Source organism: Sciurus carolinensis, chromosome 6, assembly GCF_902686445.1.
Source record: "Sciurus carolinensis chromosome 6, mSciCar1.2, whole genome shotgun sequence".
In the NCBI taxonomy this organism is placed as follows: domain Eukaryota; kingdom Metazoa; phylum Chordata; class Mammalia; order Rodentia; family Sciuridae; genus Sciurus; species Sciurus carolinensis.
The window spans coordinates 107,390,116-107,415,222 of NC_062218.1; the positions used below are offsets into that span (position 1 = coordinate 107,390,116).

The 25,107-nt window shown below is 35.9% G+C and overlaps 1 protein-coding gene and 1 non-coding gene across 5 annotated transcripts in view; both read right to left on the minus strand.

Annotated features, from left to right (window-relative positions):
* Csnk1a1 (casein kinase 1 alpha 1) overlaps nucleotides 1–25,107 on the minus strand; it is a 41,202-nt gene that overhangs the window by 10,972 nt on the left and 5,123 nt on the right. For 3 of the 4 annotated variants that reach the window (XM_047554695.1, XM_047554693.1, XM_047554694.1), the window contains exons 3-6: nucleotides 10,455–10,581; nucleotides 7,992–8,093; nucleotides 5,588–5,671; nucleotides 1,342–1,481 (exon numbers count right to left, since the gene is read on the minus strand). In XM_047554695.1, the coding sequence (XP_047410651.1) occupies nucleotides 1,342–1,481; nucleotides 5,588–5,671; nucleotides 7,992–8,093; nucleotides 10,455–10,581 (453 nt within the window). The remainder of the gene's footprint in view (nucleotides 1–1,341; nucleotides 1,482–5,587; nucleotides 5,672–7,991; nucleotides 8,094–10,454; nucleotides 10,582–25,107) is intronic. The other variant, XM_047554696.1, reaches the window with a different exon arrangement.
* On the minus strand, nucleotides 13,736–13,808 carry Trnav-uac (transfer RNA valine (anticodon UAC)). The gene has a single exon. It is a non-coding gene; the product is annotated as a tRNA-Val (tRNA).

The window sequence follows — 25,107 nt, forward strand, 5'->3', positions numbered from 1 at the left end:
TTTTTTTTTGGTGGTACTGAAAGTTTGAACCCAGGGCCTTGTGCTTGTGAGGCAAGCACTCTACCAACTGAGCTATATCCCCAGCCCTCATACAATCATATTTTATTCATTCACTCATTGCAGTGCTGGGAATTGAACTCAGGGCCTTGAGCACATTAGGCAAATGCTCTGCCACTGAACTACATTCCCAGTTCAGATAAATATATCAATTAAATAAGATAGGTATTATTTTAGCATATAGAAAAGTTAAGACTATTCAGATATTTGTGGTTATTTCCTAAGTTTGAAATTCTTCTCATAAAGTTCCTACCCTAGAAAAATATGTTATTTCTGTATGTGTTTGGAGGGAAAAAAAAAAATCAATTGTAATAAAAGATAATGGGAACTTGAAAAGATCAGAAATTATGAAATTATCATTTAAAGTAGATCCTATTGATTTATGTAGAGTAGAAAAGTAGAACTGGAGACAGTCCACCAAATCCCTTATTTTATTAGAACCCTCATAACATTTTCCTTGTAAAAATAACAAATGCAAAAAAAAAAAAAAAAAAAAAAAAAAAGCCAATGCATTATTCCCCCAAACTCAACTTGCATCACTAAAATATAAAATATTCAAAATCAGCTTTAAAAAGAAAGAGGTACTATATTCAGCTGCAAAATCAAACATATCAAAATAGGGTTGGGTTATAGCTCACTAGTAGACCACTTGCCTAGCATGTGTGAGGCACTGGGTTTGATTCTTAACACCACATTAAAATATATATATATATATTGTGTACATCTACAACTAAAAAAAAAAATTTGAAATGTCAAAATAGCATTTACACTTCTAACTCTTGATCATACAATATTTTCTCCCCAAGAAACAACCTTTAACAAAGAAAACAAATGACCTCACTGGGCATGTCTATAATTTCAACGACTTGGGAGGCTGAGGCAGGAAGATCAAACATTTAAGCCCAGTCTCAGCAACTTGGTAAGACACTCTCTCAAACTAAAAAATAAAAAAGACTGGTAAGACAGGACAATCACGAGTTCAAAGCCAGCCTAAGCAACTCAGCAAGACTGTCTCTAAATAAAATATTAAAAAAGGGCTCAAGTTCAGTAGTTGAGCGCCCCTGGATTCAATTCGTAGTACCAAGAAGGCAGGTAAAGGAATAAACCTCCTATAATCGGCTTCTCTGCACTGGTTAAAAGGACCAGACAGAATGATTAAAAGCATCCTTCAATCCTCAGTCAATAGGCATCCTTACATATTGAAAGATATTAATTAAAATATTTCACAACCCTGTTAATAGCTTCTGCTATGTATTTGATAAGTCATTACATTTTCAGACTCACCTTTGCTCAATACCAAGATGTGCATTGATGCTAGCATATCGGGCAGTGCCAGTGAGGTTCTTATCTTCTCTGTATGGTATGTGTTGTCTTGTCCTGTTGTCTCTGTACTTTTTGGCCAAACCAAAATCAATAAGGAATAACTTTAAGAGAGAAATAAGAAGACATTAGGTTTTCAACCTTGTTTAAACTGCTTCTTATCCATTTAATAGCACGTATCTACATATTCAAATTATGTCAAAATAAGGTATCATAAGCAGGACAGATATTGAACAGACTTACATTCCTAAAAGCTTTTACTAGTCCTCACCAATAAGTAAAATAAATAAATAAAACACACACACACACACACACACACACACACACACACACACACACAGAGTTAAATCTAGTAGTTTAACCTTGTTATCTGCACTTCACAGGATCCTGTCTTTATAAAATAGTGGATAAATGGATACATGCCTGATGGCAAAGTTGTCAAGTACACAGGTTGCCATAATGAAATCTGACATCTGTTACTACTTGTAAACATGTTTTAGAATCTAGATATAAGTTATCTGTAATTTCTTTGCCCTCAAAAGTCACTGTTCAATATGCCAATAGAATACTCATTATCTAAAATAAGACAACCTTGAAATCTGATATTGCCAGAAACCAAGATTTTTTATTAATTAAAAAAATAAAGACTTTCACAAACAAGCACACATTGTATTCTACTACTTTGCACTGACAGTAAGTGACCAGGTTAAACTTCTAGAAAATTTAACAAGTCAATCTAAAAAATGTACTTAGCAATTAAAACAAGGTAGCTTACAATTAGCAGTTTAGCTAATCAAAAACAAAATTAGCATTTCAGAAAAAATCTTTAGTTTTATCTCATCCCCCTAAACCCATGGAATATGGTGCTCATGTATAACATACCTAATTTTTCTAAATAATTCAAGTTTATTCTCCAGAATTAAAACTTTTGAAGGAAAAAAAAAAAGTCCCTATTTTTAATCAAAGAGAAGTCCAAACTACATTCACATTTGCCTAACATTTAAAGCAAAACAAATAATTCTAATTTGGCCTTTATCTTAAAACTACTTATTACACTATGCTATAATAAAGTTAGATCTACAATCATTATCAAGAAGGGTAGGTCTATTTGCCCTTATACTACATGGTCTTGGACTTTTTTCTTTTTTTTTTTTTCTAGTTATACCTAAATCCCCCCCTGGTACTGGGGACTGAACCCAGGAACAATGTATTACTTTATTTTGAGACAGGGTCTCACTAAGTTGCTGAGGCTGGCCTCGAACTCAAGATCCTCCTGATTCAGCCTCCAGAGTCACTGGGATTACACCAGTGTACACTTCTGCTCCTGGCTAGTTAGGCCTAAATTTTATAGTTCTTTTTGTAAGGCTACTACTGGGTCCCTTCTGCCACAGTCTGTAATCTGTGACATACTAGAAAACCTGTTTGCCTAAACTGTTAAGAGTCTGTTTCAAAAAAATACAAGTTATTGATTTGTTAACTTAGACCAAACACCTCTCTTAAGAGAATGAGTATTTTCAGCCAGGTCCTACAAACTATTCTTGGTTATACTTTGCATGGTAAAGATGTTAACATTTGAGCTCTGTCATCATGTTAACAATGAGACACTTATTTTCATTTAGTCTACTAAAAAGAATAAAGATTAAAATTATTAGTAAAATGTAACTGGATAATGAAAGCTAGTTAAGTTATAGGATTAAACTCCCTGTCTAAGCAATCAAGTTATTTCAGGAATATGAAAAAGTTAGTGATATAAAGTTCTAAGAGAAATAAACTGCTCACACTGTAAATTTCTCTTGATTATGAAAAGCAGTTCAGTACGCAAACATTAAAATGAGTGAAATACACTTCTGTTAAACAAAACAAAATTATGATTAAGTTCTGCAGATTCATATTGAAAAGAAAACAGGTAAAAATTAACACAAAAGGACATTCAACTTCATGGTATTTCAAAAATACCAGTAGCAAATCTGAGGATTCCTGAATGCTGAATGAGTAATCAGTACACGTAATTTCCTCTAGGGGATATTTTCTGGGATTGCTTCCTTTAGTACTTCAAAATGGAGGAGAAAAGGGGAAGAGCTCTGACATGATTATGTTTGTTAGTTTCATTCAAATCTGCATCTGTGGTTGATAGCTCCATTTACGACTCAATAACCAGACACTTTCTCACAACCCATGATTGCTTTATAGAAACCCAGTATTCACTACAATTCTTTCCTTCCAGAAAGGTAAAGAAGGAAACCATACTTAAAAACAACAACAAAAAAAACCCCTAAAAATATATAAACACTGTCTTCTTAAATATTTCAATCTTTAAATAAATCAGTTAAAATTTCTCTTACAAATACCAAAATAAATCAGGAAAAGAAGTGTCACTGCTATAGAAAGGTATCCTATTTTCAGCAACAAATGAAAGGAAAGCTGCTTGAAATAAAATGGAAGTACTTGGTAGTTCATTACCTTTGATACTTATCAAAGTTTCTCTTAGTATCTCTGTTTTCAAATTAAAAAACTAACACATAATGTAAGTGTTTAAAGACCAGTGTATGCTCTGGAGCTAGAGTATGCTAGTGTATGCTCTGGAGCTTGAAACTAGTAGTATCAAGAATACAACAGGTGTGAATATGTAAAGGTAAAACCAAATAAGCAATGTTGGTATCAATAAAGGTAAGCAATGTATGTATATAGACTTGCATATACAAAGAGAAGCAGAATTCTGGGGATGGGTCAAGTTGCTTTTACTGTGGACTTTTACTGATTACATGTTGTCTAAGATTTGTGTTTGTATTACCTGTTTTAAGAATGCAGCTTACCTATTCAAGGCACATAGAAAACATTTGAGAACTGGGACCATTTTCTTTAGAAAACACTATTTCTAATTTAAATTTTTAGTACTTGGAGCAATTTTTCTTTAAACTAGAGGGGACATTCCTTTACTTTCCAAATAATTTGAAAAGATCATCTAAACTCACACCCTAGTTAGCCTGTATGTGCAGAATATAAACAATTTAATATAACTTCATATGTAAAATTATTAAATGTTATGCTAGGAAATGTTAAGTAAAATATATGAATGAGTAAGTAAAAATAAGGCTCTAAAGCTTAAAAATTTATATTATCTTATAATGTACCAAATTACCTACCATGTATCTATCTGCTCACTTCCAACCAAGTCCTAATCATTAATAGTTGTATTTCTTTGAATGAATAAAAATAACTGATTTTCGGCAATCTTTTAAATAGTTATTCAAATATATGTGGATTAATAAGGTACTACACAGTACTGTTTCTTCTTTTGGTTCCTCATGCCAATAACTCCTTTTCGGTGTATACTAAATTGAAAAATTAAAGATTCATCTGTTCAGAAGCATCAAATTTAAGTGCCTGAATTTAATTTACTTTCCTTTGTCTTAAAATTCACATAGGAAACAAAAAAGCTATATAACTTCCACAAAAGTAAATATGAAGAGATGCTTGTATTTCTCTTTAAATATTCAGAAACAAATTTATTGTAGTTTAAGTTGTCAAAATCTAAATCAGCAAGCTATACATTCGTCTTTCATATTACTAATGGTGATCTACCACTTAGTTTGATAACTGCTTAAATTATGTTACTATCATACTGTTAAAAATATGATGTCCTCTGACTCCAGAGCATACACTGGTCTTTAAGTATCCATTTGGTGGAAGCTGAGACTTTACAGCCTATGATAACTCAATTCTAAAAGCTCTAGATTTGAAATCTGACTTATACTTACCTGAAATTCATTGGGGAAGGAGAGAGGTGAGGCAGAGTATATTTATTTTATAGTACAGAATTTCATTTACACAAGTGAATTTTGTGTACTGAGTTTTGCAACTCCAAATACATTTTTAAAAAAGTCTATCTGAAGTTTACTATTAGGTAAAGAATTTAATACTAGAACAACAAACATATCATTTCCTCATATGGATGCTGGAGATATAAAGACAATATCCTATTTCCATTTAGGTTTTCTCTAAACTTTACAAGTTTTAAGCAAAAGCCACAAGAAACATCTTAGTAATGTTATGTGTTTGCCAAGTATGTCTGAATATGCCAACGGTAAGGGGTGCTTGAGCAAGATCTACATTATCCAGAATTAAAACAATAAAAATAATCAAATAAAACAATAAAAAAGAAAAGCACATGAATTTTGGGATTGAGGTTGGAATAGGAGACAGTTCCGACCTGGTTTAATCCTGAGAAAGATGGGTCCTGAGAAGTACTAACAGTTTCATGCTTCTTTTCCCTCTTCCCCACTGGAGATTCTAACACGTAAACAGACAATAGAGGGTTGGCAGTGCATCAAACAGTATTGCTTACATTGCAACAATGGCCGGCGCAGACAGGCAACACCGAGGCATTAGAGAAAGAACAGGGTAGCCAAATGCCATCCTTCTTCCACCAAGCACTGTAGCTTCTCAGATTTCCAAATACAAATCACATGCTCAAGAACATTTGAATTCTAGAAAATACTCAGGTTTTTATTGCCACTATATTGTGTCACTGCCTGAAACAGGGATATCAATGGTGACATTTGGCTCTTCAATTTTTAAATAAAAAATGGGGAATTTAGATCTGCAGTCTTTGGTACCACAATCTGCCCTTCCCCAAAAAAATATTATGCAGGGGAAAAAAATCTTCAGTAAGGAAGAGGTAGAAGGCATTTAGTCACCTTAAAATTTATTTTCATAAGCATGCAGGGCTGATTACTAGAAGAGATGAGTAAATTCACTAAGATTGGAGTGGTCACTCCTAAATATCAAATTCAGAACAATTTTCCAAGTAAGAAATTTATAAAAATTGGACCTCAAATGTTCCCCCTCCCCCAAATATGAAACTACTAGACACAAGCTGACCAAACAATCCAGTCTCATACAACTGGGCATTTTCAAACTACAATAATACAGAAACACTAAAACCCAAACTAAACAAAATACTAATCTAAAATGCTCAGCATTTATTACTTGAATTTTATGTAAGCAAACACTTCCTTCTACCCTAAGGTCTCTCTCAAACCATGAAGCAATAAGCATCTCCCACAAAATCTTTTAATAACTGTGAGGAGGACACAGATCCTAAAAAAATCTTTTGCCACCAGGCAACTTGGACTTCGCAACATAACATAAACTATATGATTAATAAGCTATTTTAAGGAAGAAAACACAACAAAAACAAAGTGTTATTAGTATCTAGGCCATCATTAAATTTAAAGCAAAACCCCAGTACTGCACTGTCAACCTGCAGGACAGGATCATAAGGGGATAATGGGTCTTTAGGATTAAGAAAATGGGAAGAAAAGGGCTGGGAAACTGGCTAAAGAGGCAAACTGGCAAAATTGCCCCCAAAATTAAGATCAGTAATATCTTAACAGATAAATTACCAGGTTTCACAATAACAATTAAGAACCTGGATGCTTCAAAGACAAAAGCAACATAGTACTCTCTGAAAATGCAATTTGGAATGTTAAGTTACACGCAGGCTGAAACACCTTCACTATTTAAAGAAAGAAGTTTGATTTCCTAGAACTTGGAAATCTCACACATTAACCAATCAACACCAATTCTAATGGTAATAGCTCCAAGTTGGCATTCATACAGGCAAACAAAGGTAAACCAGACCTAAAAACACCAACTTTCCTACAATTTAATAAAACAAACGGGACTTTTCCTTCCAAAAACAAAACAAAAACACGCGCAAAACAAAAAAAGTTCCCAAGTTGTCCTGAAGTTGAGAATTTCTATCAGATCATCAAATCATTAACATGCTTAGTGCATTGCCAATGCTGCCTGTCTGCCCGAGCTCAACATTGAATGGATAAAAGAAAGCAGTTCACTCAATAAAACTAATCATTGAAGAAAAAAATTTCAACAGAATTAGTTCCTAACTATAATCATGCGTCACTAGCTAAATCCAATCGCCCCAGAAGTTGAACCATTCTCAGCAATCCCAATGAGCACTATTTTTGTTGTATGAATGTTTATTTCACTTGTCTATTCTTTTCCTTTAAAAGGGGGCAGGGAGAACTCACCCAACTTGGTGCCCAAGTAAGAAACTGTCAACTACTTTTGAAGAAGGCCCAAAAGTTATCCTTTTATATACACAAATCCAAGGACCAGAGAATTCTCAATATCAACCATGCTCAGTCAGCAAATGTTAACGCCATGGTGACAAGATGGGTCAGTGGTTCCCACACTGGCACAAGCGCATATATTACAAAAACCCACACTTTAGAGCCAAAGGTTAAAATCTGACTTTTAGCATTCAGGAGGAAAAGTATATAGAAGTTTTCACTACTCAAGTGAGTGAAAAATAGATACAACTGTTCAACAGTTAAATAACATAGACGATTACAGTTCATTATGAAGCCCCTGGAATTTTATATTTCCACATAGATAACCAACCTCAGTTGGGTAAGTTGGAGAAAATATATTTCAAGTTACTAAGTTAATAGAGTTAGCTGATTATTATTCTAGCACAATATTTTAAAGCAATTACCAACAGCAATTTTTACTATGGCTTCTTAAAGATGGGAGAAGTTTATCAAAGCAATATTTTACTCTTTGTTCTCTCATGCAAAGAGCATTTGACTAACCTTATTACAGTGCCGCCCAATACCCATTAGGAAGTTATCTGGCTTAATGTCTCTGTGTATAAAATTCTTTGTGTGCACATACTCAATTCTACTGATCATCTGGAAAAAAAAAAAAGATAATTAAATGATAAAGGAAACCAACAAATTATTTCTCAAGTATTTCAACATCTCAATTATTTAAAGTTCACAACAAGAGCATTAGAAAAAATTAAATGGGATGAACAAAAGCTCTCCATTTATTTCTAGCTTGACAAATATCTAAGCATAAGCCTGTACTGCCCTTTGGTGTGTCCTTCCAGTATTAATGGTTAAAAACACAGTTCTAACCTGAAAGAAAGAGTTGGTGTTCAGTATGTTCAAATTATAAAAGTAATACAACATTAATTATTTCCATTCTTACAATACATGAAATAAAAGCTTTCTACCCTCAATCTTGTGCTAAGGTAAATGTTAAAATGGTCTAGTAGGGGACTGAAGGTATGGCTCAGTGGTAGAGCATGTTTGACATGCATGAGGCATTGAGTTTGATCCCCAGTGTCACAAAACAACCAGTCTGGTACTACCAAGATCTAGTTCCAAGTTATTCTTATACACACAAACACAAAGACACACATACACTTAGGAGTGGGGGTACTGACCACTGGTAGATAAGTTACTTGTTACTGTTTCAAACTGAGTTAGAAGGATTGGGACTTTCCCATGTTCTTCCTTCTGTGCTTATAGAATTCTATGCAAAAGCAGAATATTAAACATGTCATTCTAATAAGCTCTTCTTAGAAACTGTGTCAAATCAAACACTACAGCTCTATTATTATTAGCATTAGTATTAGTGGCTGAGGAATGAACCCAGGGCCTCACACAAGCTAATAGTAAGCATGTGTTCTACCACTGAGCTAAACTGTAAGCCCATTAATATTCTTTTAATGGCTACAAATACTCTATGGTATAGAATAAATTTTCCCCCAATTATTCCCCTATGCACAGTATTATTATTTCCAATTTCCCCTATAGTGCAATAATGCTATCAATATATGCTTAGATATATATCCTTACTTATCAGAGCTTTTATTTCTGTGGGTCATAACTCAACCCAGGAAGTTCCTGGGTTAAAGGGTATACAGACACATTTTCTTTTTGGTGGTACTGGGGACTGAACTAGCTCTACCACCGAGCTATATCCCTAGTCCTTTTATCTGAAACAGATCTCACCAAGTTGCCGCAGACTAATCTGAGACTTGTGATCCTAACCTTCAGAATAGCGGGATTATGAAGAGTATCTATATGCTTTTAATTTTTTAGCTAACATCCCAACTACCTTTCACAAATAGGCCCCATAAAATTCATACTTCCACCAGCAGTCATCAGAATATTCTTTCTAGATCTGGCAGGTAAAAAGTATTACCTCACTTGTTATATCCCTACCACTTTATCATTTTTTATGAACTTCCAAACCATACTCTTTTTTTTGGCGGTGCTGGAGATTGAACCATGGCCCTGTGCTTGCAAGGCAAGCACTCTACCGACTGAGCTATATCCCCCCAAACTATACCTCTTGATGCCTATTCTTCTTTGGCTTAACCTTTTCTTGTTACTTTTTAAGAGCTCTCTGCAAACAATGGACAACCTTTTATCTATCATGTAAATAGATTTAAAATTTTAAAAATTTGTCTTTTGACTGTTTATGGCATCTTGTATACAACGGAAGTTTTAAATTTTCCAATTATCAAATACACTGTCTTTTGTATAAGATACTTAATTATGTGATATTTTAAAATGTATTCCCTGTCCAGGGACTGCCAACATTATCTTTCTACTTGTGTGTTCTTAACTCTTCTCATTTACTATGTATCAGGTTTCTATTTTTTATTTGTCCCCATGTCCCTCAGAGCTTGAATATACAAATTTTTAAATCATACTCCTTTACCTTGACAAATGTCTTCTGAAGCCAAACCAGTGTCCCTGGCTTAAACTACTTATCCCCGCTAGAAGCATATGTATACAATGTACAAAAACTATCGTTGCGTGCAGCAGCAACTTTATAGGAAGAATAACAATATATTTATATCACTTAATTTGTATATTTGCTTTAGTTAAGTAATACCTATCATTAACCTGTGACTATTAAATCACCTGGAAAAGGTCAACTAATGGATAATGTCTCAAAACTACAGGCTACTTCAAGAGTTACCTATCACGCACAGAACAAGACTACCATTAACCTCCGTAAACAAAAGCTTTCTTGCAATGCACTCGTCACCAGAATTATATTCTTTATCATATTGCCAGCATACTCAACACAGACTTCTACTACAGAACCTAGGCGTGGGCCACCATGCCTAGTTGGCATAAATTTTTTAAGATAAATAGTGACAAATGGGATCATGATACCATGGCTTATGAAATGCTTAAATTATAGTGAATACTTTCCTTAGTCTCCACTTTCATCAAAATTTCACATACCTGGTCAGCTAACATAAGTACAGTTTTCATTGTGAACCTTCTTGAACAGAAATTGAAGAGGTCTTCAAGGCTGGGTCCCAGAAGATCCATGACTAGCACATTGTAGTCTTTTTCCTGACCATACCACCTATCAAAAGGAGAAAAGAAGGGAGGGTTACTGTGACAACCCAATAACCACTTAATATCATAAAACTTTAAAAATTCTTAAACTCTAAGATTAAGACAGTTTTTTTTTTTTTGTTTTTTTGTTTTTGTTTTTGCAGTGCTGGGGATTGAACCCAGGGCCTTGTGCTTGCAAGGCAAGCACTCTGCCAACTGAGCTATATCTCCAGCCCTTCAAGGTAACCTCTCTATTCAGAACATGATCCCACTGATTAAATACATTGTCTAACATAAAATAGGAGTAATAAAGACTTTTTTGTCAAGTGGCTCCAATGTCCCATAAAGGTAGGACAAGCATGAAGGTATTAACTTCTTTTACCAGGGCAGCTGAATTCTTTACACCCATCTGCTGTCACTGATTCCTGTGACTCTGGTCAAGTTGCTTAATCTTACTGGACTTACTTCCTACATAAGAAATGAAGACTAAATCAGTCATTTTAAAATTTTTCAGAAAATAAAGACCTCTTTTCTAATAACAAACTCCTGTCTCATTTCCCACCAAACCGTGCTTATTACCTGTACTTTCTTTTAAGGACGACCACTGCTATTTTCATTTATTCAGCAACTGGGAATCGCCACAATAAGTGATTTCAAATTTTGACACTTATGAACATTAATTTTTATTTCAAACTTAACTAGATAATCAATTCTTCTGGAAAAGAAAATTGGTCAATATTTAGGATGTGTAAGGAAAAAGAGCAAGTGATCTTAAAGCCTAAAACTGGACTAGTTTGTTAACTCCAATAAAACAGATACATGAGTTTCCACATCTGAAACATTTATAATTTTAAAATATCCATTAAAAGGGTAGAAATAAAGCCCTATGCAAGCCAGGAGCAGTGCCACACACCACACCCCTGTAACCCCAGCAGCTGGGGAGATTGAGGCACTAAGCAACTCAGTGAGATCCTATCTCTAAATAAAACACAAAATAGGGCTGAAGATGTGGCTCAGTGGTTTAGTGCCCCTAAATTCAATTCCTGGTAACCCATTCCCACCAAAAGGCAGAAAGAGAAAAGCTTTTGTTTTCTCCTTTCTTTTTCTTTCTCATGGTATCAGGGATTAAACCCAGGGGTGCTTAAACACTGACCAGCATCCCCAGCCCTTTTCTTTTGAGACAGGGTCTCACACTTGTGATCCATCTGCCTCAGCCTCCTTAGCCACTGGGATTACAGGTGTGCTGCCATACCTGGCTCTTCCTATGACTTTTGCTTCAGGCATAACTACATCCTGCCTAAATGGATTAAATGGATTAACTGCCAAATGCACAAAAAGTCCATTTTATTTCTTCTTTGTAGAAAAAAGATAAAGAGAAAGGGAAACAGGTCTGCTTAAACCTGTAGAGGTCTAGTCCACATGTCTAAAAAAAGAAACACCAGTGCCAAGTGACAGTAGCAGCACTGGACTGTTCTTTTTTCACTTTCTCCACATGGGAATTCAACTCCCTTCACTTTCACTCAAACATTTACTTGTAAAAAGGTCAAAGAACATTCTTTTTTTTTTGGGGGGGGCAGGGGCACAACACATGACATTAAAAGGTAAATGATGAATGAAAAACAGAAATTGTATTCTCCTTCCCTTTTATTTAACTGCAACAGCAAACCTATGCTAGAGTTGCCAGGAACCTGCTATTTTAAATGTCTAACACTATTGAGAGTTACCGCAGTTTTTAAATATAAATTTAATTTACCTAGGGTTGGTTTTGGGGGGAAGATGGATAGTACCAGGGATTGAACCAGGGCCTTGTGCACGTTAGGCAAGCATTCTACCACTGAACTACACTTCCAGCCCTATTTATATTTTATGTTGAGACAGGGTCTCACTAAATTGCCCAGGCTGGCCTTGAACTTGTGATCCTCCTGCCTCATCTCCCTACAGCCAGGATTACAAGCATGCCCCACCACACCTGATTTTACCTAGGTTTTTAAGAAAAGAACAAAGGAAGCAAGGAGAAGGCATAAAAAATCTAATAGGTCAAAGGAAAAGCACAAGCCAACTCTCATCTTTACCCAGGCAAATGTGCATTGATGGCCCAGACATAAAACTAACAGGCAATTTTACAACCTTTCACCTAAGCCCAAATATAAACAGAAATATAACAGGCAAAATTTCATACTTCATATTTTTATCCAGTTGACATAATCTCATAAAGTCCCTTAATAAAAGAAATAATGTCCAAAGTAAACCTCCAAGAGAATATTCCCATAATAATTAGAAACTGGGGAGAATCAGATAATCTAGAAAAATACTTTCAAAAAAGTGTTAAGAAGAAAATACCTATTTTTTTTTTTTCCATTTAGGTACTTTTCTCCTTACTAAAGTCTATGGACTTAGTTTTTTAGTTAAAAAACTAAGCAGGGGTGGGGGGTAGCACATGTCTGTAATCCCAGCTATTCTGGAGCCTGAGGAAGGAGGATCTCAAGTTTGAGGCCAGACTGGGCAATTTAGGGAGACCCTATCTCAAAAAGAAAGAGAAACAGAGGAAAACAGCAAGAAAGCTCCGAAATAACTAGATCTTTCTGATCTACAAAGACTGGTGCTTTAAACTCCTTAAAAGTATGAGACAGGTGTTTCTATCTTTTCTATTTCCTCTTGATTTCAAGGAACATATAGCTTATTTCTCTAAAGCTAACACTGCATACCCTCCATCTGTGCTTTCCATCTGGACTCACCCATCATGAACATTATTGCACACAGATTAGGAATCAGGGATGATCTGCTTATTCAAATCCTACTCATTCTTAATTTCTACCATCACCTCATGTTTTCCACTCCTATTTTGAGAGCTTTTCACTGTTTCAATCCAACTTCCTAAACCCCAGATACCAAAGAAATTTTATGTAGCCTATCTCACACTGGTCTCCCATTTCACAGAATTTCCCTCAACCATTGCCTACTACTTGTATCCAAATCCTAACCCTTGGGCAATACAATATTCACATACTGTTACTTCAGTGTTTGGCAGACAGCTTACTATTCTGATTTGGTTTTTAATAGTCTTTATAGAACGTGAGTAATGAATAAGCACTAACCTGACAGTGAGGTCATTTAAATTTGTGGACACTCTGAACTATATCAACACAAAAACCTTCCTAGGCTTTTTTTTTTTTTTTTTTTTTTGGTGGTGCTGGGGATTGAACTCAGGGCCTTGTGCTTGTAAGGCAAGCATTCTACCAACTGAGCTACATCACCAGCCCTCTATGCTTCATTTTTTAGGTGTCTACAAGCTAATAACACAGCCTTACATTTAGGTATTGTTTAGGTTACAGACATGATAAGCTTGCTAATAAGTATGCCATGGTAAAGTGATATATATATTGTGATACTCAGGATATCTATGAGATTAAAAAAATTGTTGAATGAGACAGACATCACTACCCTATATACATGTATGATTATATGAATGGTGTGAATCTACATCATGTTCAACCATAGAAACAAAAAGTTGTACCCCATTTGTGTACAATGAATTAAAATGCAGTCTGTAAAATAAAAATACAAAATATTTAAAAATAATTGTTGGATTTGGTTCTTATTCTTCCTAATAATTTATGTTAATAAATGAAAAGTTAAAAAAATGAAACAAGATGTTCAGGGTTCTCATTTTCTATTTGTTTTAAACCAACACCTTTAGAATTCTGTGTTACCTGAAATAGAGCAAAGGCTAAGTTCACAATTTATATATCATTACTTAGAGTACATAAAAAAGGGCACATTAAGGTCCTAATAATTTGCTAAGAGAAAGCAAGGACCACCTTTCTGTTTTCATCTCCTTTCCTTTAACCCCATATCCAAACTACAATCTAAATTAGAAATACATGAAAAGCGCAAATTTAAGATAACACTGGACTATGGACTCCATAATGGGGGCAAACAGTTTGAGGCTATATTGTAGACTCATTTTGTGTGTGTGCGTGTGTGTGGTAGTGGTGGTGGTGGATGGTAAAGTGAATAGTATACAGGGTTTCCTGCATGTTAGGCAAGTACTCTACCACTGAGCTGCATCCCTGGCCCTGTTTATAAACTCTTAAATACAAGGTTAAAGAGATTTATATTCTATAAGTAACTAGGAGAACTATTCGGAGAGTTCGTAGTTGGAACACAATATTATAGGGGTTGGAGATGTTAATGATTAGGCAGCAAGGTCCTGAATTCAATCCCTAACACCACACATACACACAAAAGAAGTGTTGTATGATAGCTGAAGATGTCAAGTTAGGGGTTTTATTTCTCTGAGAAATCTCCTTATGAAAACGGAAATATCAAATGACTGAAATCAAAGTACTTAAGTATTGCTATGAGAACTAGGAATTCCAAGAACAATAAATTGGTAGAATTCTTATACACCTCAAAGTACTCATAGTTATTGGTTCCATCACTATAACTAGGACACAAGTAGCACCAAAAAAAAGTAATTATTTAATAGAGGTCCTCCCTTCAGACTATCAGCTGGATAGGGGCAGCCATTCTGTTTGTAATTCTGTAGTCCTATCATCTACTGCTCTCCCTGCCCTTCTCTTTTTGGTACTGGGGATTGAACCTGGGGGCCCTTAACCACTGAGCCACATCCCCATTTCCCTCATTTTTTAAAATGCTTTTTTAGTTATCAATGGATCTTTTATTTTCATTTATTTGTATGTGGTACTGAGTATCAAACCCAGGGTCTCACACATGCCAGGTAAGCGCTCTACCACTGAGCCGTAACTCCAGCCCCTCACCTACTGTTTTTTACACATGAAATGGTCAGTAACATTTGTTGAAAGAATAAAAAGCTATGGAATGCTGTAACAGGCTAGGGAGTACCTGAGTTGGCAGAAGAAGAAAACAATACAAGGAAAATAAAAATATTCCCTGAACTCAAGGTATAATATAATAGCATCAGGAAGCATCTACTCATCTTTGATTAACAGGTCAAATAATCATAAAAGTTTAAAAGTGATAGTTTTAACCAAATATAGCACATCAGCTCTTCTGGGAGACCCTGGATCCAACCCCCAGTATTACTGAGGGGTGTGGGAAATTTTTAACAAAGTTAAAAAGAAAAATAAAGTCTTTCCCCAAGCTATTTCTCTTTCTCATCTTCAGGTTATAAATGTCAGAGGCTTCATAAACTAAATAAAAAGTATAAACACTGAGTTAGTGCTATAATACAGTTTTAATAGCATCTATGAGGTATTCTCAAGACAGACTCTGAAACTAAGACTCTTGCCAATTCCTTATCACCCAACCTTTGTTATTTTTTATAGGGTAGGTCAAATTCTTTCTTTAGAATGCTATTGATAACAGTTCCAGTTACACAGCTCTTTCTTTAAAATCCTTTTAGTGTTCATATACAATAATATTCATGTACACAGCTTTTTTTTTTTTTTTTTTTTGGGTAGTCCTGGGCATCACATTCATGACCTTTTTATTACAAGGTAGGGAAGTGCTCTACTGCTTAGCTACATTCCCAGCCCTGTGTATGGCATTATTAATAGTGTAATTTTGCTATTCATAATACAGATAGTCTCAAAAATCATAATCTTTCTTCCCATTTCCGCCCCCAGTACTGAGGATTGGACCCAGGGGCATTCTACCACTGAGTCTCATCCACAGTCCTTTTTATTTTGAGACAGGGCCTCACTAAATTGTTGAGGTTGCCCTTGCACTTAAAATTCTCCTGCCTCAGCCTTTAGAGTTGCTGTGGGTTACTATGCCTGGCACCTCTGGCTTCTTAGTGTAATCATGCCATGTTGATATCTTTTCCCTTTTTTGTGTTACTGGGGATGGAAACCAGGAAGAACTCTGCAACTAACTGAAGTACGTTCCTAGCCCTTTTTATTTTTATTTTGAAACAGGGTCTTGCTAAATTGCTAAGATTGGCTTGGAACTTGTGGTCCTCCTGCCTCATTCTTTCAAGCAGCTGGGATTACATCTGTGTCTAGTTTTCTTTCTTTCTTTCTTTTTCTTTTTTGGCAGGGGGTGGGGTATGTGTTTATTTTGGTGCTAATAATTAACAATTCATTCTTTAGCAATGAAGAATGGCATGCTGGACTCATCCTCCTAAATCACCTGGTTTCCAAACCCCTTCTAGTCTCAATTTAAACCCTTGCACCTAAGCTGGACCTGGTGGTACAGCTAGCTCTGCAATCCCAACTACTCCAGAGGCCGAGGCAGAAATACTGCAAACTTGAAGTCAGCCAGGCCACTCAGCAAGACCTTGTCTCAAAACAATAAAAAGGGCTGGGGATATAGCTCAATGGTAGAATGCTTGTCAGGCATGCATGAGGCCCTGGTTAGATCCTCAGAACCTCTAAAAAAACAAACTAATGAAAAGCCTGAAAAGTCACAAATCTTTCTGGTACTACATTCACTTGATTACTTCTGGAAGCTGCAGGCACTGACTAACTTGAATATTCCGCAACTGTCAGTACTTATCAAGCCCATCTTATTTGGTATTCATCATGAAAAGAGCCTATAATGCAAGGCAGGCTCAACTATATTATAAAGGAGAACCAGAACCAGACTAAATATGGGTTACTTCTTTCTGGTTTTCTATTATGTCTTCATAAACAAGCATACTGTATAACTCTCATTACTCTTAAACTTCCTTGACTTTATTTGCTTCATTAATTTGTGGCCTTCATTACACTTTGAATATAGATACCAAGAATTTTATTATCTAAACCTGAATCCTCCTGCCATAGAAAATTAAGCATCAAGTCATTTCCTTCTCTTTCAATTTCACATTTAAAGTACAATTCAGATTTTAAAAGATCAGTAACAATCTTTATTCATCATCCTTTGGATTTGATATTAACACAATTTCTGTGAAAACAAAACCCAATTTGGAATTTTCACAAACATCTTTACAATGGTTTGGGAACCAAAACATTTTCACTAGAAAAAAACACTCAAGGCTACTTAGCTACTGCAGGGGGTTGGATAACCAAATTGAATAAAGAAAGAACACAAACACTAAAACCAACTAGAACCATAAACACAAGATTATACCAATTTATATATTTATGATCCATACTGACAACTGATTTATATAAGGCAACTGCAAAAACCACCATAGTTTTAGATATGGGTGTGCCTATCAAAGTAAAAATAATAATATGATGATCAAGATGATTGGATATTAATTCAATTTTTTGTCAACGAACCTGTTCAACCATTTTGTGTGTGTGTATGTTGCTGAGGACTGACTCCAGGGCTTCATGTCTGCTGGACAAGCACTCTACCAGTCATCTACATCCCAACCCCCCAACCCCCCAAGACACACCCCCCCCACTTTTTTTTTTCTGTATTGGCAATGGAGTGTTGCTATGTTGCTCAGCCTGGTCTCCAACTCCTGGGCTCAAAGGATGTTTTAATATTAAGAGTAGCTGAGACTAAAGGTAGGTACCCTACCATGTGGCCCAACTTCAGTCCCCACGCTCGGTTCCCCATACTGGGGACTAAACCCAGAGGAGCTATACTACTGCTATACCACCAGTCGTTTTTTATATTTTCATTTTAAGGCAAGGTCTCACTAAGGTTGCCAAGGCTGGCCTTGAACTTGCAATATTCTTGCCTTAGCCTCTCAAGTAGTTGGATTACAGACAAGTGCCACTCTGCCAGAATAGCTTCAATCTTTTAAAATTGGCTCATTTCCCCATACCACTGATCTTACACCCTGGGAAAAGTACTAAAAAGCATGTAAGTAATATAAAATCGAACAATTCTAGGAAATGAAAAGAATATAAATATTGGAGCCAGGTGTGGTCTAAACCCAGCAAAGGCTGGGGATGTAACTCAGGGGCAGAACACTTGTCTAACAAGAGTGAGAATCTGGATTCAAGTCCCAGTACTGCCAAAACAAAACCAAAAAAAGAACAAAAAAAAAACAAAAAAAACCTCTCTAAAACTACAAAACAAAAACTTTCATACATATCACTACCCACCAAAGATACTAGTCCAATAATAATAGTAGCTAACAAAACAAAACCAAAAAAATCCCATTTATATACAATACAGTGTGTGTAAGCAAAATACACATCAGGTTTGGTGATTTAAGTCTCCAGTCCAACTACTAGTAAGGTTAAGCAGGAGGATCATTTAAGCCCATGACTTTGAGACCAGCCAGAGACTGCACTCCCCTAAAATAAAAAAGCACAAGAAAAGAAGGGTGAACAAATTATGAGAATCCAATTCCTTGGAAGGAGGCTGCTTCTGAAAGAAAAGATGGAAGAGGCAGAGGTGAAGAGGTAAGTGGAATTAGGGGGTTTGCCTGAAATCTTGACCTATTTTCAATATATACTGACAACAGCCAGTATAGGTTGGTACATAATGTGCATAAGATCTTATTTTCTTCTCCACCAGCTCATTTGTTGAAAACCTGGTTTACAGTCTTCAATAGCCCACTATCCCAACTTTTTTTTTTTTTTAAACTTGAATTTCCACTAAGGGATTAAGTTTTCACTTGTATGCTAATCTTTTGTGTGTGTGTGTATGTGTGTGTGGTGGTAGGGGGGGTGCTGGGGCTTGAACCCAGGGCCTTTGTGCATTCAAGGCAAGCACTCTACCAACTGAGCTATATCCTCAGCCCTTGTATGCTAATCGTGCTCAGATCTAACCCTCAGTCCTAACCCCCTGGCCAGGATCTTGTTGGTTTTCTGTTAATTAACTACATAAGAGTTAAACTTGGGATATCATGTTACCTTAAATTCAATATGTCCAAAGTCAAAATAATCTATCCTACTTCCAAAATATCAAAACTGGACCTCCTTCCTGATGCCCTAAATCAAACCACAAATTCTCAAGTAAATGATATACTCCCCACCCCTCAAAACAAAAAACATGATGCACACAAAAACGTTTGAGCATGCAAAGCCCTGAACTGAATGTCCAGCACGAAAGTAAAAAAAAAATTAAAACATTTGAGTATTTCCCCCACACTAATTTGTTTAGTAAACCCTTTTTAAAAAGAGGTATTTGCAGATAAGTATATGCAAAATACATAGGACAAAATTAACTCAAATCCTCTACCTTAGTGGAGAAAATGAGTACAAAGAGAAAATGGTGAATTATTCTAAAGTTTGATATAACTTTTGTTTAAAAAAAAAGCATAGAAGTGTCAGATAAGACGGTGCACACCTATACTCCCAGTGATTTGGGAGGCTGAGGCAAGAGGATAGTTAAATCAGAACTAGCCTCAGTAATGTAGTGAGGCCTTAAGCAACTCAGTGATACCTGTCTAAAAATGTAAAAGGGCTGGGGATATGACTCAGTGGTTAAGCACCCCTAGGTTCAATCCCTGGCACCAAAAATAATAAATAAACAGGTATAAAAGATACAAAGTCTGGCTGGGAATGTTACCTAAGGTGTACCAAAAGGGAAAAATGGAAGAAGCAACAATCCCTATTTCCAAAGAGACACTATAATCTGGAAAAAAAACAAATATCACCCAAAGCTATGCATACATGAATAGTAAATCATAACCCAATGGGCATGGTGGGACATACCTGTAATCCCAGTGGCATGGAAGACAGGAGAATTCCAAGTTCAAGATAGCCTTAGCACCTCAGCAACTCATCAAGACCCTAAGTAATTTAGTGAGACCTTGTCTCAAAATAAAGGGCAGGGGATGTAGCTCAGTGGTAAAGTGCCTCTGGGTTAAATCTCCTGAAACCCCCTCCCCCAACACCAACCAACCCCATAAATCCTGTGCAAGCCTGAATAATACAGAATTATGCAGTACTCATAAAAGTAAAGTCCTTCAGTGACCAAACAACTTAAAAGTGCTACAATAAACCAGCAGCTGAGTTTAAGAATGGGAAATTAGGCCTGGGGATGTAGGCTCAATTTTAAGAGTGCCCCTTGGTTCAATTCCCAGTACAAAAAAAAAAAAAAAAAAAAAAACCCGAACATCTTTCCTGATTTTCTGCAGATGCTCAAAATGTAAGCCTCACAAAATTTTGTCTCTTAACTGAAATTATCCAGTATTTTCAATTCTGTCAGCACACAGTAGTTAGGCAGGCATGCACGCACACACCCACACAAATGGAAAGAAAGTACTTGTTATCCCTACGTGGTACTGTACAAGACGGTACTGTACAAGACGTTATAAAGTATGCTAAGTCCATCAAGACAGTCTTAATCATCAGTTTTCATTAAACATTTCTGCAATAGGATTACAAATATTAATACTGTGAAGGTTCAGAAATGGGAACACTAGGATTTTAATAAGTGGAACATAATAAGACTAACTTCTATCAAATGTGAATGGCCAAACATAAAACAAACCATTAGCAGGCAAAAGTATACTGAAGAAATAGAAAAAGGAAAGAATGGTATTACGTACAAGTATGAACTCCAGTTTAATTAGATGCTCTTCATTATTTCAGTTGTTATCAAGGACAACATATTAGACACTTCTTTATAACTGAGACTTAGAAAATTTAGTAACTTAAAACCTACAAAAATCTCAAGTTATTATTTTCCAAAGTAGCTTTAAATTAGATCTCACACTTGCTGTTCCATAAAAGTCAATGAGAACAGAATTGTTTGGCAGTGTAGGAAAATAAGTACTGAGAGCAGCTTCCAGACTTGCTGAATACAGCCTAAGCACACTCGTAATTCCAAAATCCCAAATCCCAAACTTCCTGAATGCCAACTTGATGCAACCAGTTTCAGAGCATTTACCATTTTCAAATTAGGGATATTCAACTACAAAAGTCTATGCAAATATTCTGGGGGGAAAAAAAAATCAACAACAAAAAACAACACTGTTGGTCCCAAGCATTTCAGATTTCAGGTAAGGGATACTCAACCTAAACAGACTTGAGTCAACTTCAGACTGAGTCAACTTCAGAAGGTTCCTTTGCAAACTTTCCACAGTATACTTAAGAATGACACAAATGCAACATGGATGGTTTATACAACATATGCTTCAGCCACTGTTAACATCTAACCAAGGAAAAAATCCTTCGGTATGAAAGTTGCTGGAGAAGCAACTTCCTAGTATTGCTGACCTAGAATCAAAGAAATTTAAAAGGGCCACGCTACTAACAGATGCTAATAGGTTATTGTAAGCCACGAACATCCACAATAATAAGCATTCACTGTGAAGTGATAGGACACTATATTTTAATGATATAGTATAATCTTTATACAGTATTCACAGCTAATGAAACTAGTACAACCACATTTCCACTTGTGAATGGTGGCTGGGCCTAGTAGGTTCAGCTAAATACTTAAGTAACAGAAGTACCAGGGTTGGAGAACATTCCTACAAGAAATCAAAAACTGAAATGTAAATGTATCCGGTACTTCCAAAATTCAATAAATGTAGCTGGATGTGGTGGCATAACACTTGTAATCCCAGCAGCTTGAGAAGCTGAGGCAGGAGGATCACAAGTTCAAAGCCAGGCTCAGCAACTCAGTTAGGCACTAAGAATCTCAGCAAGATCCCGTCTAAAAATAAAAAATAAAAAGGGCTGGGGATGTGACTCCGTGGTTAAGTGTCATGGGTCCAATACCTGGTACACCTCCCCCACAAAAAGAAAGAGACGTAGTTCAGGTAAAGACAGGGTTGATGACAGTGGGCAGAGGCAGTTAATTATTAATACACAAGATAATGGTATAATACAGTGGTTCCTGAAACTCTGCTGCACATCAAAAATCACTTGGGAAGTTTAAAAAAATCATGATACCTAGGCCATACCCCAAGTCAAATAAAAACATCAGGTTAGGAATCATGAGTATTTTCTTTTTCTTTTGGTAGTACAGGGATTGACATCACAGCCTCCTACATGCTAGGCAAGTGCTCTACCAATGAACTACATCCCCAACCCCATAAATTTGGGGATGTGCTTTTGGGAAGAACATTCGGGAAGCACTGGTATTGTTCAAAGAAGGAGCAATAGATATTGAAATAATACATTAGCTATATGACTTTATACAAATTAACTACTGACACACTGTATATGAAATTCCAATTTACAGACTGTTGTAATTATTAAAAGAGACCATATACAGTGCCCAAACGTTTGACTTTTTTTCCCTCCTTCAGAGGTAGAAGGAAAAAAAAATAGTCCTATTGGTTTCAAACAATTACTCCCTTATTTCAATAGTACTTACCAATGTTATGATTAAATCAGAGGCAATCAAATCTCAAAGAACAAATTACTGCAGAGAATGGAAGCAGCATCTTCCAGGCATACTGATTCTTTCAATTTACATAATGCATTTTAAAACTCTGAAGACCTATATAGTCTTAGAAAATCCCTTTCTAAAATTAAAGTCAACTTTAAAAACTATGGAATTCATTCTAGGTTCAGATCTATATTACATGATGGAACCCTAACCTCAACTCTTTCAATATAAAGCTTGTTCCATTTCCCTTTAGTATTATCAACGATCATTCACTGCAGCAGACACCAAAAACACCTGATTATTCTGTTAGGTAAATACAATAGTGAACTGCACAATGATAAACAAATCCAGAATGTGTAAATGTAATCTAAAAACCCACCTTTTCTTAAAAATAAACAATGTCATTACAGAATATAGCTTACCAAGGATTTTGTGTGTGTGTGTGTGTGTGTGTGTGCGCGCGCATGCGCATACAAAAATTATTCTTTATCTCAAGAGGGGTGTGGGTTACACCACTGAATGCATTTGTCAAAACTGATCCAAACACACATTAAGATGTGTACATTTTGCTGTACATAAATTTAAATGTTGGGGACTGGACTGTGGCTCAGTGGTAGTGGGCGCTCGCCTAGTATGCATGAGGTCCAGGTTTGATCCTCAGTTACCACATTAAAAATAAGGTATTATGTTCACCAACAACTAAAAAATATATTTAAAAAAATTTAACTGTTTTTAAGACATGCATCAATTTGTGTATGTAAATATTATTAATCCATATATTAAGAGCCATCTGAAAAATAGCCAATAAAAACGTCTTGCTTTGTTATTGGAAACAAAATAGTTAACCAAAAAGAACATCAGCAGGGTAGTGGCACACTCTTGTAATCCAGTGACTATTGGAGGCTGAGGCTGATTGTCAAATTCAAGAACAGCTTCAGCAACTTAATAAGACTCAAATAAAAAGTAAAAAAGGGGTGGGGTGTAGCTCAGTGGTAGAGCATCCCTGGGTTTCACTGCCAGTACCACAAATAAATAAATAAAACTAAAATTAAAAATAAAAAGGGGGTATCATTTTAACTAGATATTCATTCACTGAAAGCTATCAAGGTATTCACATAACCTCAGAAAAACTTCTGTTAAATTCAAGGGCTGATTTTAAAGATTCATCTTATAACATTTGCTTCAAATTCTAACCGTCTGTTAATTTTGGTGGGGTGGATGATGCTGGAGATTGAACCCAGGGCCTCTCACATGCTAAGCATATGTTCTACCACTGAGCTACAGTTCCAGTCCAGGTTGCTTAATTTATGGAAGAGCTTTTCGGTTTTTCTAAATGAAGTGAAATATCAAAATGAAACACATAAGTGGTTCTTCCAGCATCAAATGAAAAGGTGTAGAGTATGTGAGCAGGCTTGATGTGACCTTGACAAAGGTTATAATGGCTCTCAGAAGAACTAGAAGTTAGTAGATTCTAGTACTCTTTTGAGACTCAGTCTAATCTGTACAATGAGAAACTGGGCTACATACATCTCTCAGGTTTTATTCAACCTAAAAATGCTACCTAGCATAACATTATTCCACAGACTAGTAACTGCAATAGAACATGTCCCTAGTATGTTATGATTTCAGTTACACTAATAATTACATCTCTCATTCATCTCACAATCTGTAACAAATATCAGTAAAGACTTACCCAAGGCAGTTGTCATTTTTGTTCTCTAACAGCATTACAATCTTATTCATGGGATATATGCTCAGTGCTGAAAAGATTAAAATTTAAGCTGATTTTATTTTATTTTTGGTACTAGAGATTGAACTAGGGGTACTTAACCACTGAGTCATATTCCCAGTTCTTCTTCTTCTTTTTTTTTAATCCTGAGACAGTCTTGCTAAGTTGCTTAGGGCCTTGCTTAGCCTCAGCAGCTTGTGATCTGCCTGGCTCAGTCTTCCAGCCACCATGTTTATAGGTGCGTGACACCACACATGGCTAAAATTTAAGCTGATTTTTAACACTGAAGAAAATAATTATTACTTCTTAATTATCTTCTAGAACATCTGACATTTGAACAGAGAGTGCAAAAAATTATGGGTAAAAAGCACAATGGCCAGGTGTGGCAGTGCATACTTGTAAATTCAGCTACTTGGGAGTTTGAAGCAGCATCCCAAGTGTGAGGCCAACTTCAGCAACGTAGTGAGATGCCCATCTCAAAAGCAAAAAAAAAAAGGACTGGGAATGTTGCTAAATGGTAGAGAAGCATCCTTGGATTCAATCCCCAGTACCAAACAAAACAAAAAACATACAAGACAAGGGCAAGTCTCCTACGTACCCACCCATCTTCTTTGTATATGGTTTCCCTATAAAAGTATATTC